We start from the raw sequence: 17,922 nt of genomic DNA, 5'->3' as shown, positions 1-17,922 counted from the left end.
CGGCTCGCCTTGGACTGTCACCCACGAGGACTACACTCCAGTGCCCCAGCCTACACGGGACGCGACGCCGGAAGCTCCACCACCCCTGCCGTCGCCACGTCGATCACAGCGGCAGACAAGACCTCCGGAGAGACTCCAATACACGAACTTTTAAATACACTTCACCCCGCCGGACTCATTTTTAAACAAGGGGTGAATGTGGTAAACCACTGTTATACCTGTCTGTATGTGTATGTGTATTCCACTAGGTACAGGTCTGGACATGCCTCGGCTGACTCCTCCCACTATTCCAGGTATATAAGTGACTACCTCCCAGTCCCTTAGTATTCTGGACGGGTCGACCACTCGAGACTAGACCTTCATTCTTTAGTTAGTAAAAGCCTGGTTGTTACTCGCTTAACCTCAGTCTTTTGAGTAATTGATGGCGCATCAGCCAATTACTGCCCCATCAGTCTACTCTTAATCATCAGCAAAGTGATGGAAGGTGTCGTCAACAGTGCTATCAAGCGGTACTTACTCACCAATAGCCTGCTCATCTATGTTCAGTTTGGGTTTAGCCAGGACCACATGGCTCCAGACCTCATTACAGTCTTGCTTTAAACATGGACAAAAGAGCTGAATATCAGAGGTGAGGTGAGAGTGACTGCCCTTGACGTCAAGGCAGCATTTGACCGAGTGTGGCATCAAGGAGCCCTAGTAAAATTGAAGTCAATGGAAATCAGGGGAAAACTCTCCAGTGGCTGGAGTCAAATCTAGCACAAAGGAAGATGGTTGTAGTTGTTGGGAGGTCAATCATCTCAGCCTCAGGACATCGCTGCAGGAGTTCCTCAGGGCTGTGTCCTAGGCCCAATCATCTTCAGCTGCTTCATCAATTACCTTCTCTCTATCATAAGGTCAGAAGTGGGGATGTTCGCTGTGTTCATTTCCATTCGCAACTCCTCATAATGAAGCAGTTCATGCCCGAATGCAGCAAGACCTGGATGACGTTCAGGCTTGGGCTGATAAGTGGCAAGTAACATTCGTGCCACACAAGTGCAAGGCAATGACCATCTCCAACAAGCGAGAGTCTAACCACCACCCCTTGACATTCAATGGCATTACCATCACCGAATCCCCCATCAACATCCTGGGGAATCACCATTGATCAGAAACCGAACTGGACCAGCCACATAAATACTGTGGCAACAAGAGCAGGTCAGAGGCTGGGTATTCTGCGGCGAGTGTCTCACCTAAGTCCCCAAAGCCTATCCACCACCTACAAGGCACAAGTCGGGAGTGTGATGGAATACTCTCCACTTGCCTGGATGAGTGCAGCTCCAACAGCATTCAAGAAGCTCAAGACCATCCAGGACAAAGCAGCCCACTTGATTGGCACCCCATCCACCACTTTAAACATTCACTCCCTCCACCACCGGTGCACAGTGGCTGCAGTGTGTACCATCTACAAGATGCACTGCAGCAACTCGCCAAGGCTTCTTCAGCACCTCCCAAACCCGCGACCTCTACCACCTAGAAGGACAAGGGCAGCAGGCGCATGGGAACACCATCACCTCTAAGTTCCCCTCCTGACTTGGAAATATGTCACCATTCCTTCATCGTCGCTGGGTCAAATCCTGGAACTCCCTAACAGCACTGGGAGCACCTTCACCACACGGACTGCAGCGGTTTAAGGCGGCGGCTCACCACCACCTTCTCAAGGGCAATTAGGGATGAGCAATAAATGCTGGCCTTGTCAGCGACACCCACATCCCAGGAACGAATAAAAAAAGTGTCGTGGCCATATAGCTTCTGCATCAGGAATGAACTCCCCATATGCACCTTGATAGCTTTCCTTGGTAAAATCTAGTTGGAGAAACACATCCAGATGGTTTACATCAACAGCTTACATTCATATAGCGCCTTTTAATGTAGTAAAACGTCCCAAGGCACTTCACGTGGAGCGTAATCAGACAAATAATTGATTGAGCCACATGAGATATTGGCACAGGTGACCAAACGCTTGGTGAAAGAGGTAGGTTTTAAGCAGTGTCTTAAAGGGGTAGAGAGGCAAAGTGGTTTGGGGAGGGAATTCCAGAGCTTGGGGCCTGGACAGCTGAAAGTATGGTTATTCTAAACTTTGTTGCCCAGATTATTATTTCTGCGTTTGCAGGTACAGGATTTAATTCGAGCGCACAATGATTCCCTGATGTACAACAGCTGCAAATGAACAAGTGTGATGTTTATGGCTTTGATACAAGTGCTTTTATATCGCAACAACAAAAAATGACTTCCTTTATAAGCAAGATCACACTCTCGTTTTTTTACAACATTGTGTATAAAAAAAAACTTGCGGCAAGATGATAAGGCGGTGGATACAGATTCAATAGTAGCCTTCAGAAGGGAATTGGACAAATACTTGAAGGAGAAAAAATTGCAGAGATATGGGGAAAGGGCGGGGCAGTGGGACTAACTGGATTGCACTTCGAAAGAGCTGGTGCAGATGGGCTGAATAGCTTCCTTCTGTGCTGTACTATTCTATGATTCTATGAGAACTACTGGTTCCAAGTAACTTGCACAAGATATGTAGAGCATTCCTCCAGCATCTGCTTCCAGCACTGATTCATTTCTGTAATTTCCTCTCCAGGAACGCTAAAGTTTCAAAGTTGATGCTGTTCATTTATAGAAAGCAACGCGTTATGCTTTGGAAAGATGGTAATCGGCAGCTGAGTGGTGCAGATATAATATACACGCACACAGGAATAAAGTGGATATTTATCACTTGCTTGAGGGCAGCATTGATTGCTATGGAGAGATTGTCCACGTTACTTTGTGGCTGGGTTATGGATATCATGCAGCAATCTGCAGTTGAAATTACTTGCACTGTCCTGCAATCTGACAAAAGAAAAGTGATTTAATTTGAAAGCCTCGATCACTCCCAGCTTTCTACATAGTTTCAGCCGTAAAATGTGGTGACGCAACATAATCTGCCAACAAAAGGTTATGAGCAGTCTCCACATCAATCAAAGGCATGGAAAATATTCACTTTGAAGCTCGTTTTCGCTGAGCAGATTAAATTACAAAATTGAATCCGCTAGCACTGGTAACTAGATGTACAAAGAAGTGTATTGTGTGCTAAATAAGTTATTTCCAGTTCAGTCTTCCTTGAAATGGAACTTGGCTTTATCTATTACACAGGTAGCCTGCAATCTTTGTTTTTAGGTTCATAGTTGTTGCAGATGAATATTTCCGTTAAAAAGTTTGGCAAAGATTTCCGAGATATCCAATAGGTATAGGTAATGAGGGCAGAATATTGTGTACCCAACTAACCTTGAAACGTTGGTGAGCTCTGCAAGAATCTTTGCTTTCTCAGCCTTGTCGGGAATTATTTTTTAGTCTATGCTTTTTTTTTAAATTGATAATATGGGGGATTGTGGACCAGTTTAGCATTGCTGGGTTAACACTTTTGTCTTTGGTGTTTGGCAATTGGAAATATATAGCATCTTCCAACATCCCTGACTTCTCAAAGCACTTAAAGAAAGAACTTGTATTTATAACGTGCCTTTCACAACCTCAGGACGTCCTAAAGTGCTTTACAGCCAATGAAGAACTTTAGAATTGTAGTCACTATTGTAATGTAGGAAACGGCCATTCTGCACACTGCAAGGTCCCACAAACAGTAACGTGATCGTTACCAAATAATCTGTTTTAGTGATGCTAATTGAGGGATAAATATTGCCCTGGACACTGGGGAGAACTCCCCTGCTCTTCTTTGAATAGTGCCATGGGATCTTTTACGTCCACCCGAGAGGGCAGACAGGGCCTCAGTTTAACGTCTCGCTGGAAAGACTGCACCTCCGACAGTGCAGTACTCCCTCAGTACTACATTGAAGCGTCAGCCTTAAGTGGTGGGGGCTGTAACTGTTTTATGACTAGTACTTTAATTGATGTTGCAATTTCAAATGAATGTTACGAATAGGGCAAGTGATTTATCTGTTCAAACTCACTGTTGCAGAGTGAAACCATTGACCAGAACAGAACATTATCTGAGCCTTATCATGCCTTTCAGGCAGTAAATTTGAGAACCATATGGTGAATGTAGAAATTCATAGCATGGTTGCAGGATGTTGCACCATGGCATATCACTTGCCCTAGTTGAATATGGGTTACACTCTCAATCTTTATGGTTGGGTATAACATGTTTGAGTGAATTGTTCTTGATAAGTCTTTGAGTATAGAATACTTTGTAGCGTATGAAGTATTTTAAATTAATTCTTCTGAATAGAGTTCATATGAAACTCTCAGCAGCATGTAAGTAATTTACTTCATATTTTCAAAGTCTTATTCATTTTATTTTTAAGATAACTGCACCCAGGCCTGCAGTAACACCAACTCATGCTGCCTCTGTGGTTATGCAGCATGACAAGCAGAGAGAGCCTGACCAGCACACAGTCAAAAATGCCACTGATCAAAAACAAAGACCCTCATCTCCACAAGAGAAATCAACCCCAGCTGTGGCACTGCACGACACATTGTGTAATGGTACCTCCAGAGCTGACCTTAAACTGGAATTGGACAAAGGCACAACACAAAGAGGAGAGTCCATCGTGACTGGTACAGTGCAAAGCAGTAACCAAGGTGAGGTAATTGCAAAAACCAGCGTCAAGTCTGACCACGACAAAGATGACTCTCTCAGTCCAGCTCGAGAAGTTGAACATAAAGGAGGACAGGTGATTTCTGGGGATGTAGGAAGTCAGCCTGATGAAGGGCAGTGCCCGTCAGGTGAACGTGAACCCATGGGTGAGCAACTACACATGGGTAATCAACAGACTCCACTAGCACAACAAGGGACCTTGTCTTCTGTGCCAAAAGAGAAAGAAAGTAAATCTCCTGGTCCTTACTTGACTGATATTATAACCAGCCCAGTGGCAACTGGTGAAGTGCTTTCATATAAAGAGGAAGATGCTTTATCTAAGCCTATGGAGTATACAAAGCTTGTAATGGATGGACTGAAAGATAAACTGTATGATGGAGAAGAAAATGGTTTTTGTAAGTATATTGAAGACGAGGCGGGTGAGTTACAGTCTGCTTCAAACATTTCGTACGAATGCGTAAAGGAGTTGCTTCACACTGTTGTATCTGAGCAAGAAGACCATGCAAATAGTGTTGGAAACGATGGGTCTGAAATGGGCTACATTTCTGAGATTATGCAGAGAAAGATTCAGGAGCAACAGAGCAACCTTTCAGAGCTAAGTGGGTTCAGAAATGGAGATCTGTTTCACATCTTGACGGTCACTGACAATTCACTGCTCCCCAAGAAGGTTGAAGCCAAACCATCTCTTCTCCGGCAAAGTCGTATCCCAGTCCTTGCATCAGACATAGAAACTGTTTGCGAGTCATCAGTTCCTGTCTCAGCTAAAGAGAAACTGCTCCAAAAGAAGGCCATTCAAACAGACCTGACGAGGCAATTAGCTGAAAAGAGACAGCATACCCTCAGAACCACCCTTCTGGGTGATCTATCGTCTGTTTCCGAGAAGTCCCTGGAGGAGAAGATGTCTGTCCCATCGGTGACTTTGTCAGATGATGGAACCCATTCTGGGCCTCCTCCAGTGAAAGCTGGAATGGAACAGCAATCAGGCAAGCAGACTGATGAGGACTCTCTATTAACCAGTCTTCAATCCCGGAGGAGCAAAATCCCGAGACCGGTTTCATTGACCAGTACTGAACAAGTCCCCACTACAACCTCATCCCAGTTTGTCCCAAGACCACCTCCAGGAAAGCCACCAACCAGACCCAGTGTGGAGGTCCGGTAAGTGCCAGCTTGGCCAATTTCAGCTTTTACGTTAAGGAATGAAATCAATCTGTCTTGATGGTAACTTTGAACCAAGCCTCTCTGGAGTGCGATGTGACAGAAGTTTGGAATGAATTACTTAAGTTTGTTTTAAAGTAACTGCAAAACACCGCGTAGCTCACTGTATGCACGGGAGAGCAGCAGTTGCATGCACATTCACTCGAACTTAGCTATTCGTGCATTTAGATGATTGTTGAATCAGAATCTAGACTACCAGACAAACTGTGTGACTTACCAAATGCCTGAGATTCAAAAGTTTGCATTTAAATTCTTGATTAGTCCCACTACCCTGCTCTTTCCTCATAGCCCTGCAAAAAAAAATTAATAATTTGGCATTTGCCCCTTATATTAAAAAAAAAGACGGACTTGCATTTATATAGCGTCTTTCATGATCCTGGGGCTTTTTTTTTTACAGCCCATGAAGTGCTTTTGAAGTGTAGCCACTGTTGTAATGTAGGAAACGCAGCAGACAATTTGCATACAGCAAGCTCCCACAAGCAGCAGAGAGATAATGACCAGATAATCTGTTTTTAGTGATGTTGGTTGAAGGATAAATATTGGCCGGGACACCGGGGATAACTCCCCTGCTCTTTTTTGAAATCATGCCAGGGGATCTTTTACGTTCACCTGAGGGAAGACGGCCTCGGTTTAATGTATCATCTTAAAGCCGGCACCTCCGACAGTGCAGCACTCCTTCGGTACTGGCACTGGGAGTGTCTGCCTGGATTGTGGGCGAGAGTCCCATCAACTGAGCCACAGCTAACACTTACACAACCGTTAGTGAGGCAGCACCCGTACCAAAGAGCTCAAGAGTGACCATGAGTCCACAATCAACTCTGCATTGAATTTGTAGGTGTATATGGAGCACTTTCAGTGCTAAATGTGTTACGTTCTAATATGTATCTTCCATTTCTTTTTCTTTCCAGGTTACGACGATACAGGGTAGTTGGAAGTGGTAGCTCTGACTCTGACCTGCTAACCCATCTTGCTCAAATCCTTCAAAATGGATCCCAAAAGACCAGGAGCTCCCCGCAGTCCAAAAGTCCACAGTCCCCTCGCAGCCCCAAAACTCCACCCAAAAGCCCGGTAATCCCCCGGCGAAGCCCGAGCGCTTCACCACGGAGCGCCTCGTTGCCGCGCACTGCCAGTTCCTCCCCTTCGCGCGGACGCCCGTACACGGATCAGAGAAGCTCATCGCCGCACTTTGCCAGAAGCCGCTCCCCTCCCAGTTACTCCGGGTCCTCGCCCTCCCGAAGAAGTTTCCTGCAGGAGCATGGCTGTGGTAAACAGGGCAAAAATAGCTTGAAGGGACCTGGCAGTCCTCACCACTTGTGTCAAAGCAAATCCACAAAGGGAAAATGCTCAGGCAGAGATGGCAAAATGTCCAGTAAACTCAGCAGATAGTAACAATTTGTGCAAGCGTCTCTCTCTCTCTCTCTCCCCCCCCCCCTTCTCTCTCTCTCTCTCTCTCTCTGTTGCATGTTGTCTAGTCTTTACTTAAAAAAAAAAAAAAAAAAAATCTGCTGTTGTCTCTCCCTTACTGGACAGTAGCTTATATGCCATTTTGAATCCAAGTGTTGGACAGGTGCTGCTTTGTATAAACTAGGATAGCTATCAGAGAAATTAAAATTGATCTATAGCACAGTACACTTTTGGTCATACGCTGTGCAAGAGTGCTGCTAGGTTTTATTTGGGCTTCTGCTGCCTTGAGCTACTTGAGTAGGAAATACTAGTCCAGTACTTCCATCTTTTTCACTGCGTACAGTGTTCTCCTCCAAAACCTTATGACTTGACCTGTCCTTGTGCCATTTTAGATCTCGAGGGAAACCTCAGAGGTTCATAAATAGAAGAAAGGCTGCTGTAGCATTTTCAATCGCCAATAGTAATGTTTTTGCCATCTTTTTACGCAAATGTCAACTGTGAGGTTTTTTTAAAATGTACAGTGTGTTTAGTTATAAATAAAATTTAATTTAAGTAACTGAATTGATTCAGAATTCATAGGAAGTAGTTGAACTCGAACTAGTTGAAGGACCAGAGCTTATATGTTTGTTGCATAGTACTGACGTCTGACGCAAGTAGGGTAGTTTTCCTAGATTTGTAATTGTCCTATGGAATTAGAAGGCAAAATCCTGAATTACCTCTGTAAAAAGGATGTAAGATACTAGTATTTTGAAAACGGGCATGAAGGGATGGGGGTCAGTAAGCCTCCCAATTTTTTCCCATTCTTCCTAAAGGTTAATTTAAATAAAATGGTGACTTGGTCCAGTCCCAGTAGCATACTCTACACTCAAAAGTGACCATAGATGTAGACACCCTCCAGTAGAAATGAGAAAACTTCTGCTTTAAACGTTTACTAACCCATTATCCTTGCTACCACTGTGATATCAGACATCACCCAAATAAATAATCACCAAAAAGAGAGACAAATCAATGCGAGATTGATTTTTAGTGATAGTACCTACAGCAACAAAAAATTAAGATTTCAAGTACTTTATGCACAATTCATTGTGCGTAAACTATTACCAATCAGCATTTGATTGCCATGTGCCTGTCTAAAAATATTAATGTATTTTAACTTTATATTAGTTTGCTGCCAAGGCAAGAATCTCTGGTTGAAGTAAGCGCTTCCTACAAGACACTTAAGTCACATGAAGCCTGATTGTTGTTAAATGGAAATCATATCAGCTATCACTTTTTGCAAGCTTTCATTGGGTGGGTAAATTATTTAATATGTGTAATATTTTCCATCTGTAATGTAACATGCTGGGTAATTTAAATTTCTAAGCCTTTCAACAACCATTTTGAATGCTTAAAAAGAAATTGAAACCCTGTTTTATGGTTTGTATATTATTGTATTATAGATGCTAACAATAACTGCATGTCGTACAGTAATATGTATGTATTTATTGATTTCATATGGATTAAACGTTATTGGCTACAGGCTGTAAGATTGTTTTTGCTTGCCTGAATGCTATTTGCTTTACATTTTCTTCCTGGCATGCAAAACCTTACAGTGTCACGATTGGGGAAACATGCACTGCAAAATTAAACTTTAAAAACAAAATGATTCTGAACTACTGCAAGGTGCGAAACAGCAGAGGTGTACAGTCTGTTAATCCTGCAGGGGCTGTGAATGTGAAAGATGTCGAGATTGGAAGTAGAACAAATAGGATTTTTTTCTTTCTTTCTGTAACTGTACTGTAAAGGCAAAAAAGAAACACTCTCAAAAAAAAAAAAAATAATGTTATCCAAGCTACTGTTTTTCTTGATTGCCCGGTAGTTGTGCAACTGGTAACGCTCCAGCATGGACTTTTTTAAAGCTGCAGTATCTTTTTTTTTTGGTTTCGCTCCAACAGCTGTGTTTGAAATATCGAATCTACGTGGGATTCCTGTGCGTGCCCATACCGCGTAGCTTTCTTCCAAAAAAAAAATATGATCAAAAAGTCCGCAGTGTTCCGTAAAAGTATAGCTGTGTTCAAAGCAGGGAATTTAAGCAAAAAAAAATCTTAGTTGCAACAAAGAGAAATAAAAGAGGCTTCGGCAAAACGGGAGTTTTCTAGTGTGGCAACAAAAAGAACTGTGGCAGCTTTAACTAAGTTTGGAGATGTTTGTACAGAGGGCATGAAATGGTGTCACCTCCGCTGAATTCAAATGGATCGTGCAACATCGTGCACTTTCTCTGAAAGTGGAATTACTGCACTTTTTAAACCTGTAAATTGAAGTGACTCTAGATTAATAATGTTGCCACTCATATTACCTGAATATTAATCTAATCTCTGCCAATGGTATAATATGTGAATTAATATCAATGTAATAAGTTCAAAAATGAGTCAGTAAAGCTTTATGCATGCATTAATTAAAGTTAATCTGAAGTCATTTCAAGCTTTGTATTTTATGTTAACAGTTAAGAAAGGGACGAAGCGATTACCAAGCTGCTGGCCTTTTTCAGTCTAAGTCCGTTAGTTGGCCGCCTTGTGAGCCTCACTTGCAAATTGTATGCACTGAAAGACTTGATTGGCCATGACACTAGTAAATGGTTGCATTGAAGGTGCTAAAAGATTTTTACAAAAACTGCTTGCAGCACCAAGTTCCTTTTTAAAATGTGTTTCCTTCAATCTTATTGGGCTCATTGTTTAACTGCTCTTGGGAATATATAACATAATAATGCACACAAGTTTTTTTTTAAATGTGAGTGAGAAGTGGGCTCCATACAGCTCCATCAAACCTCTTTCCCAGCAGAAGATTGTATTTACATAGATTGCATTGCTCAGGATATGGGCATTGTGGCTACGTAATATGAAGAGACGCACATAGAAAAGGCTTAGCTACGATCAAGTAACTACAAGTTTCTAAACTTAAAAAATAGTTTGCTAGGCGTTTCCATGTGGTGGGATTATTCATTGTCTTTGAAGTTGAATAAAAAGATAACATTTCCAATCCTAAATTGCATCTAGTAGGTTATTTTGAATTGTCTTCATAGCGCAACTTGAATAGGACGGGAAATAAAGGTTTTGACGCCTTTTATGTTACTTTTGATTATCTTGGGCAAGAGGTTGTGATCTGATTTTATGGAGCCCTGTTTAGAGTCAACATAACAGTTTACAAAAGCAGCAATGAGTATGAAATGGTCTGGCACGTTTCAACTGCAGAGTATATACAGATAAACAAAATGGCATACATCATTTGAAGGTAGGGTGTACATAAAGCTGTAATTATTTCAGTTCTTTGATTTGTATCATATCAAAGCCTTGTACAGTGTTTTATGTTGTGTTCTAAAATTATTTTGTATTTTATTTTTATAAACCAGTAAAATAAAATATTCATTAAGCATGCCAACATATAAATATTTGTTGTCTTGTGTATTCCAATAAAAAAGGCCTATGAATAATGGTTTGTTTTTTTATTTGACCTCTCATTACATAATCTTTGTCCTCTGTTCTCACTTCAGTTGCAGCGTGAAGAGCAGTTTAGAAATCTAATTACAGAGCCAGTAATTTAGTGAGTGACCCTTCGACATTTCATCTTGCTAGTAAAAATGAAGTGATCATTTCAGGTGCACAAATGTCACTTTTCACTTAATATCAGTGACTCCATCTCTACTGCAAATTGTAAACAGCTGTCCAATCCACTCTGGATATTTATTCACAATGCATACTAGATGTAAGGTAATTGATAGCTGACCTGAATTCTGAAACTGATTGTACATTCAGCCTGATCCAAAAAGCAAAATTCTGGAAAACTGAAATAAAAACAGAAAATGCTGGAAATACTCAGCTGGTCAGGCAGCATCTGTAGAGAGAGAAACAGAGTTAACGTTTCAGGTCGATGACTTTTCACCAGTTCTGAGAAAAGGTCATCGACCTGCTGCTGCTGCTGCTGCTTTCCACAGATGCTGCCTGACCTGAGTCCAGCATTTTCTGTGTTTATTATCGTATATTCAGCCTCCCAGGTTCAATTTTCAGGAGTCAAATGATAAAAGGTTCAATGGGATAGATATAAACACATTATTTCCTCTGGTCAGGGAATCCAGAGCAAGAGGATATAATAAAATTAGAGCTAGGTCATTTAGGAGCCAAATCAGGAAGCTCTTTTCCCACACCCAAGCGGCTGTGGATGCTGGAGGTCAATTGAAATTTTCAAGACCTGAGAGATTTTTTATTAGCTAAGGATATCAAGGGATATAGATCAAAGGCAGGTAAATGGAGGTGCAGGCCTGAGGGGCTGAATGGCCTACTCCTGTTCTCAACTGGGTATGGACCACATCATCAAACCGGCCCGAATTTAATATGAATAATCCCACTCTGGAATGACGTGTGAAAAATGGACCATTTTACACATGGTGCAGTAGGGATGCTTTACTGAGGCTGGGGCCAAAATGTTATTGGATAAGAGTAGGAAGCTTTAGTTTGCACTCAATTCATGCTGCAACTAACTGGGGAGTGTTCGATATTGGATATCTAAGAGGGAAATTGTTCAATTTCTTGACACTCCCGGCTGAATGAACACAAAGATTCATAAACTAATTTTATTGTAATTACATTTTTTTAATTAAAAAGAAAGACTTGCATTTATATAGCTCCTTTCACAACCCCATGACGTCCCAAAGTGCTTTGGAGCCAATGAAGTACTTTTGAAGTGTATTCACTGTTGCAATGTAGGAAACTCAGCAGCCAATTTGTGCACAGCAAGGTCCCACAAACAGCATTGTGATCAAAACTAGATAATCTGTTTTAGTGATGTTGGTTGAGGGATAAATATTGGCCAGGTCAGGACACTGGGGAGAAAGCCCCTGTTTTTCGAAATAGTGCCATGGGATCTTTTGCATCCATCTAAGGGCAGACTGGGCTTCGGTTTAACGTCTCATCTGACGGACAGCTCCTTAGACAATGCAGCGCTCCCTCAGTACTGCACTGGAATGTCAGCCTAGATTTTATGCTCCAGTTTCTGGCATGGGATTTGAACTGATGACCACCGGACTCAAGTGAGAGTGCTACCACTGAGCCAAGGCTGGCACCTTGTACACAATCACATATGTTATCACACAGACTTTGCAGGGAAATTACAATGTAAACCTAAATACAAAACACAATCATAGAATGGTTACAGCAAAAAAGGAGGCTATTCGGCCTGTCGAGCCCATGCCGGCTCTCTGCAAGAGCACTTCAGCTAGTCCCACTCTGCTCTTTCACCATAGCCCTGCAAATGTTTTTCCTTCAGGTACTTATCCAATTCCCTTTTGAAAGCCATGATTGAATCTGCCTCCACCCCCTTTAGTTTATATTGCCTCTCCTCGTTCTTTCTACCAAAATGTATCACACTGCACTTTTCTGCGTTGAACTTCATCTGCCACGTGTCCGCCCATTCCACCAGTACAATCCTTAATAAAAACAAAATGCTGGAAATACCCAGCAGGCCAGGCAGCATCTGTGGAGAGAGAAACAGAGTTAACGTTTCAGGTCAATGACCTGTCGTCAGAACTGGAAAAGGTTAGCGATGTAACAGGTTTAAAGCAAGTACAGAGGCAGAGAAAGAGGGGAGGGGAGGAAAGATCAAAAGGGATGGTCTGTGATGGGATAGAAGGCAGGAGAGATTAAAAGACAAAAGGCATGATGGTGCAAGGTGAAAGGAGATGGTAATGGGACAAGTAAAGAAACAGATGGTGGGCCCAGAAGAGGGGTAAATGTGAGTATCCGAATCATCAACAGCTGTCGTCCGAAAAAATGGGGGCAGAGGTTATGATCTGAAATTATTGAATTCAATGTTGAGTCTGGAAGGCTGTTAAGTGCCTTATCGAAAGATGAGGTGCTGTTCATTGAGCTTCATTGGAACAGTGTAGGAGGCTGAGGTCAGTGGGAGTGGTCCGGAGAATTAAAATGACAAGCTTGGGGTCACGCATGTGGACTGAACAGATGTGTTCCGCAAAGCGATCACCCAATCTGTGTTTGGTCTCCCCAATGTAGAGGATACTGCAGCGTGAGCAGCGAATACAATCTACTAAATTGAAAGAAGTACAAGTAAATTGCTGTTTCACCTGGAAAGAGTGTTGGGGCCCTAGACGGTGGGAACGGAGGAGGTAAAAAGGCAGTTGTTGCATCTCACGCGCTTGCATGGGAAGGTGGCGTGAGAATGGGATTGGGTGTTGAGGGTGGACCTGCGTGTCACGGAGGGAATGGTCCCTTCGGACTGAAGGGGACGGGAAGATGTGTTTGGTGATGGGAATCATGCTGGAGGTGGCAGAGGATGATCCATTGAATGTGAATGCTGGTGGGGTGAAAGGTGAGGACAAGCGGAACCCGATTGAGTTTCGGGAGGGAGGGGAAGGTGTGAGAGCAGAATTGCAGAAATAGAACGGACCCGTCGAGGGCCATGTCAACCACAGTGGAGGGGACTCTTCGGTTGAGGAAAAAGGAAGACCTATCGGAAGCACTGGCATGGAAAGTGTTGGAACAGATGTGACAGAGACGGAGAAACTGAATGGAATAGAGTCCTTACAGGAAACGGGGTGAGAGGAAGTGTAGTCAAGAGAGCTGTGGTCGGTAGCCTATCCCCAGAAATGGAGACAGAAGTCGAGGAAGGGAAGAGTTGGAGATGGACCATGTGAAGATGAGGGAAGGGTGGAAATTGGAAGCAAAGCTGATGAAATTCTTACTACATTTTACTATTTTTTTCCAACAGGAAAGTAGAACCTGTTAGGATAATTCTTTCCTTATCCTTTTAACAGACTTGTAAAGGTAGAGACAATAATGTCTGTCACTTAACTTCACTGATTATAGTTTCAAAACATTCATCTTAAAACTTCAGACAGAGAAGTACACAGTAGCCCTGCATCTAAAACCTACGTGTACAGGATTTTTAGTGGGAAATTGTGAACATAGCTTATCCACGCCTGTTCATGCTACCTGGTCTTGAAGGTAGTCAAGTTCCTATCTCTTGTATCTCTTTTTATACCATTTTCTTTAATTGAAGGCTTCCTGCTGGATTCAAACTATTGGGTGTTTTATGTCCCTTAGATACTGCAGTAATTTCCTTCTCTTGCATGCCCCCATGCTGTGATCAAAAGCCTGTGTTTTGAAACCCTATATGTGTTTCAACCTAACAACCCTTTTAGCTCCATATTATCCAACTGGCTCATTCATTTAATAATATATCTGTTGTTACAGTGTGTCATTGAGGGGAATAGATAGGATTTGCATGCACATAGTTTAAACCAATTCAGTATACATTAGCTGTTCTGTCTGTTCTGTGTTTGAATAATATAAAAACATATCTATATTCTTACAGAACCTAGTTCATCATTTTCCAGCCTCTTGGTAGCACAACATCTGGGAGACCATCCTAAGAAGATCTGGATACATGCGACATCTCCAACATTTCCGTAAAAATGTAAGAAATACACAGAATCAACAATTTCAACATCCGGATTATCTGGTCATTAACTCATAGCTGTTTGTGGGAGCTTGCTGTGCACAATTTGGCTGCTGCGTTTCCTGCATTACGACAGTGACTACACTTCAAAAGTGCTTCTTCATTGGCTGTAGAACGTTTGGGTATGTACTGAGGTCATGAAAGACGCTGTATAAATGCGAGTCTTTACTGAGGGAATGATGCATTATCAGAGGAGCTACCTTTAGGATAGGATGTTATATTGAGGTCCTGCCTGCCTGATCTGATGCTTCAAGTGGCATTAAAGAAGTTCATGGAATATTTAAAGAAGAGCAGGGAGTTCTCCCAATGTCCTGGCCAACATTCCTCCCTCAACCAACACCACCAAAAGAACACCACAAATGAGCTTGTCATTCAACTAATTTACTGTGTGCACCTTAGCTGATGTGCTTGCCTACATAACAACAGTGACTACACTTCAAAAGTAATTGGTTTGGGACATTCAGAAAGAAAGAAAGACTTGCATTTATATAGCACCTTTCACAAACACTGGACGTCTCAAAGCGCTTTACAGTCAATGAAGTACTTTTGAAGTGGAGTCACCATTGTAATGAGGGCATTATTAGGTGCTATGTACAAGTTCTTTATTAAATGACGGAAATGCCACAAACCAAATATATTAAATTTGGATGCAGATTATTTTTCTGTCTTAAGTTACAAAAACAGAGAGTTAGGTTAGATGCCGGCGAGTATTCCTTGTCGTAGAGGTGGTTGGCCTGTGGAATAAATTGTCAGTGCATCCAAGTCACACACCATCCTGACTTGGAAATATATCGCCGTTCCTTCATCGTCGCGGGGGTCAAAATCCTGGAACTCCCTCCCTAACAGCACTGTGGGAGTACCTTCACCACACGGACTGCAGCAGTTCAAGAAGGTGGCTCACCACCACCTTCTCAAGGGCAATTAGGGATGGGCAATAAATGCTGGCCTTGGCAGCGACGCCCACATCCCATGAAGGAATTTTTTTTTAATTCACTGAGTGTGGATTCGTTGCAAGAGTTTGAGATGGACAAGTTCCTGCAAGTAGAAGACATCTTTTGAGTTATAGATGGTAAGGTGGTTACTGAGGAATAATGATACCAGTCACCATGTTTTCCTGCAGCTTGCTTGATCACCTTCTGGAGTTAGAAAGGAATTTCCCAATAGTTGTTTTTCCTAAATTGACCTAAGTTTTAATCTATTTTTTTGTCTCTCCCAGGAGATTGTGTAACTGTGGGGCAGTTGAGGTGCGAGGGGATGGGGTTGCTGGTGTGTCGGTAGTACCATGTCTAGAAAGGAAAGCTTTGATGAACCTGCTGGACTTTTCCTGTTTTCTTTGAATGTTCCTGTTTGTGGGACCTTGCTGTGTGCAAATTGTCTACGTAACCGTGACTACACTTCAAACGTGGATTCATTGGCTGTAAAGCACTTTGGGATGTCCTGAGGTAGTGAGAAACGCTATATAAATTCAAGTTCTTCTTTCTTTTTCCTTCCTTCAAATATTGGGGGTTTTGGATGTATTCCTCAGGTGGAAAAGTGAATCAGTCCGTGAACATCTCTGTGGACACCATCAATACTGCTTCTAGATCAGTCTAATAGGAGGACATGTGAGCAAAGATTCCCAGAGTTTTCCTTTTCTCCTGCAGGTGACATGGCAGAGAGTAATGAAATCCACCAAGGAGAAAGCTAATATTGAGCATCAGTTAAGATAATGCTAGTTTACCTTGATATGAGGCGACATGAGGAAAAACGTTTTTTACACAACAGGTGGTTAGGATTTGGAATGCGCTGCCCATTAGGGTGGTGGATACAGATTCAATAGTAGCCTTCAAAAGGGAATTGGATAAATACTTGAAGGAGAAGAAATTGCAGAGATATGGGCCAAGAGCGGGGGGAGTGGGATTAACTGGATTGCTCTTCGAAAGAGCTGGCGTAGACTCGTTGGGCCGAATGGTCTCCTGTGCTGTACTATTCGATGATTCTATATGAATACAGCATTGGTCAATCAGTTGACGCCGCTAACTGACCACATCAGAAAACCTGAGTTTTCTACCTCACGTACAGAGCAGCATTCCCATTTTTTGTGCCTGCAGTTACGCCTCCCACAGGACTGCCTGATTTTCCTGCTTTCAAAAAAAAAATGCTGTAATTATAACACTGGGGCATGATGATTTTTAAGGACTGAATGACAAAATTGTGTGATCATGGTAACTCTTGTTTAAAGGGTTTGCAATGTAGTAAAAGTGAAAGTGATCATTTTGTCATTGTAGTTGGCTTCTCCAATAGATCATTTCATAGACCATTCTATTCACTTGGTAATAGAGAAGAAAAATAAACTTGAATTGCCCTGACTATAATTTGTACTCTTCTTACTCCCCATAGCAAACCTAATTATTATTGATCTCAGAATGATATAAAAGGATGCCATCACTTTTGGCAAATCAAAGATTATTGCTTTTACTGATTAGATTCTTTTCGATGGAATCGATTCAAAACCAAACAGTTACAAGACTTAATATGACATATTTAACCCATTACTCCCACTGGACCAACAGTCCTGCCAAGTCATGAATAACAAACATTAATTTTGGTTTAAAAATGTGGCCTACATTAAAATGTATCACTCTTAAAAATAGACACCTCTTCGTATTTAAATAGACTTGGAATCAATGTTCCCTCTTATTTTTTTTTGGGTGTGCGGCCCATTCAAACTACCGTGCATGCGCAGCTTTTCGCATTGGAAAGCCAGCAAGCCAGCTGCGCGGGAGGTCCTGAGAGCTGTGCAGCTTAAAGGGAACATTGCTTAGAATATGTGCAGTGCTGAGGGAGTGCTGCACTGTTGCAGGTGCCGTCGTTCGGATGAGACGTTAAACCGAGGCCCCGTCTGCCCTCTCAGGTGGACGTAAAAGATCCCATGGCACGATTTCGAAGAAGAGGAGTTCTCCCCAGTGTCCTAGCCAATATTTATCCCTCAACCTACAACACTAAAACAGATTATCTGCATAATGGGGAAGTGGGACTAGAAACTTAATTGGACCAGCCACATAAATACTACAGCTACAAGAGCAGGTCAGAGGCTGGGTATTATGTGGCGAGTGCCACACCTTCTGACTCCCCAAAGCCTTTCCACCATCTAAGCAGATCTCCATTGGCTTGCTATCTGCCAGCACAAT

The 17,922-nt window shown here is 42.4% G+C and overlaps 1 protein-coding gene across 5 annotated transcripts in view; it reads left to right on the top strand.

Annotated features, from left to right (window-relative positions):
• ttbk2a (tau tubulin kinase 2a) overlaps window positions 1-10,715 on the top strand; it is a 262,791-nt gene extending 252,076 nt beyond the window's left edge. For all 5 annotated transcript variants that reach the window (XM_086003795.1, XM_086003794.1, XM_086003797.1 and 2 more), the window contains 2 exons: window positions 4,338-5,785; window positions 6,754-10,715. In XM_086003795.1, coding sequence (XP_085859921.1) covers window positions 4,338-5,785; window positions 6,754-7,231 — 1,926 coding nt within the window. In that variant the 3' untranslated portion in view covers window positions 7,232-10,715. The remainder of the gene's footprint in view (window positions 1-4,337; window positions 5,786-6,753) is intronic.
• Window positions 10,716-17,922: the final 7,207 nt, after the last annotated feature.

Source organism: Somniosus microcephalus, chromosome 12 (assembly GCF_052327205.1).
Source record: "Somniosus microcephalus isolate GS21.2 chromosome 12, FLI_Smic_1.0, whole genome shotgun sequence".
Taxonomy (NCBI): Eukaryota; Metazoa; Chordata; class Chondrichthyes; order Squaliformes; family Somniosidae; genus Somniosus; species Somniosus microcephalus.
This window is presented reverse-complemented; position numbering and strand designations above follow the sequence as displayed.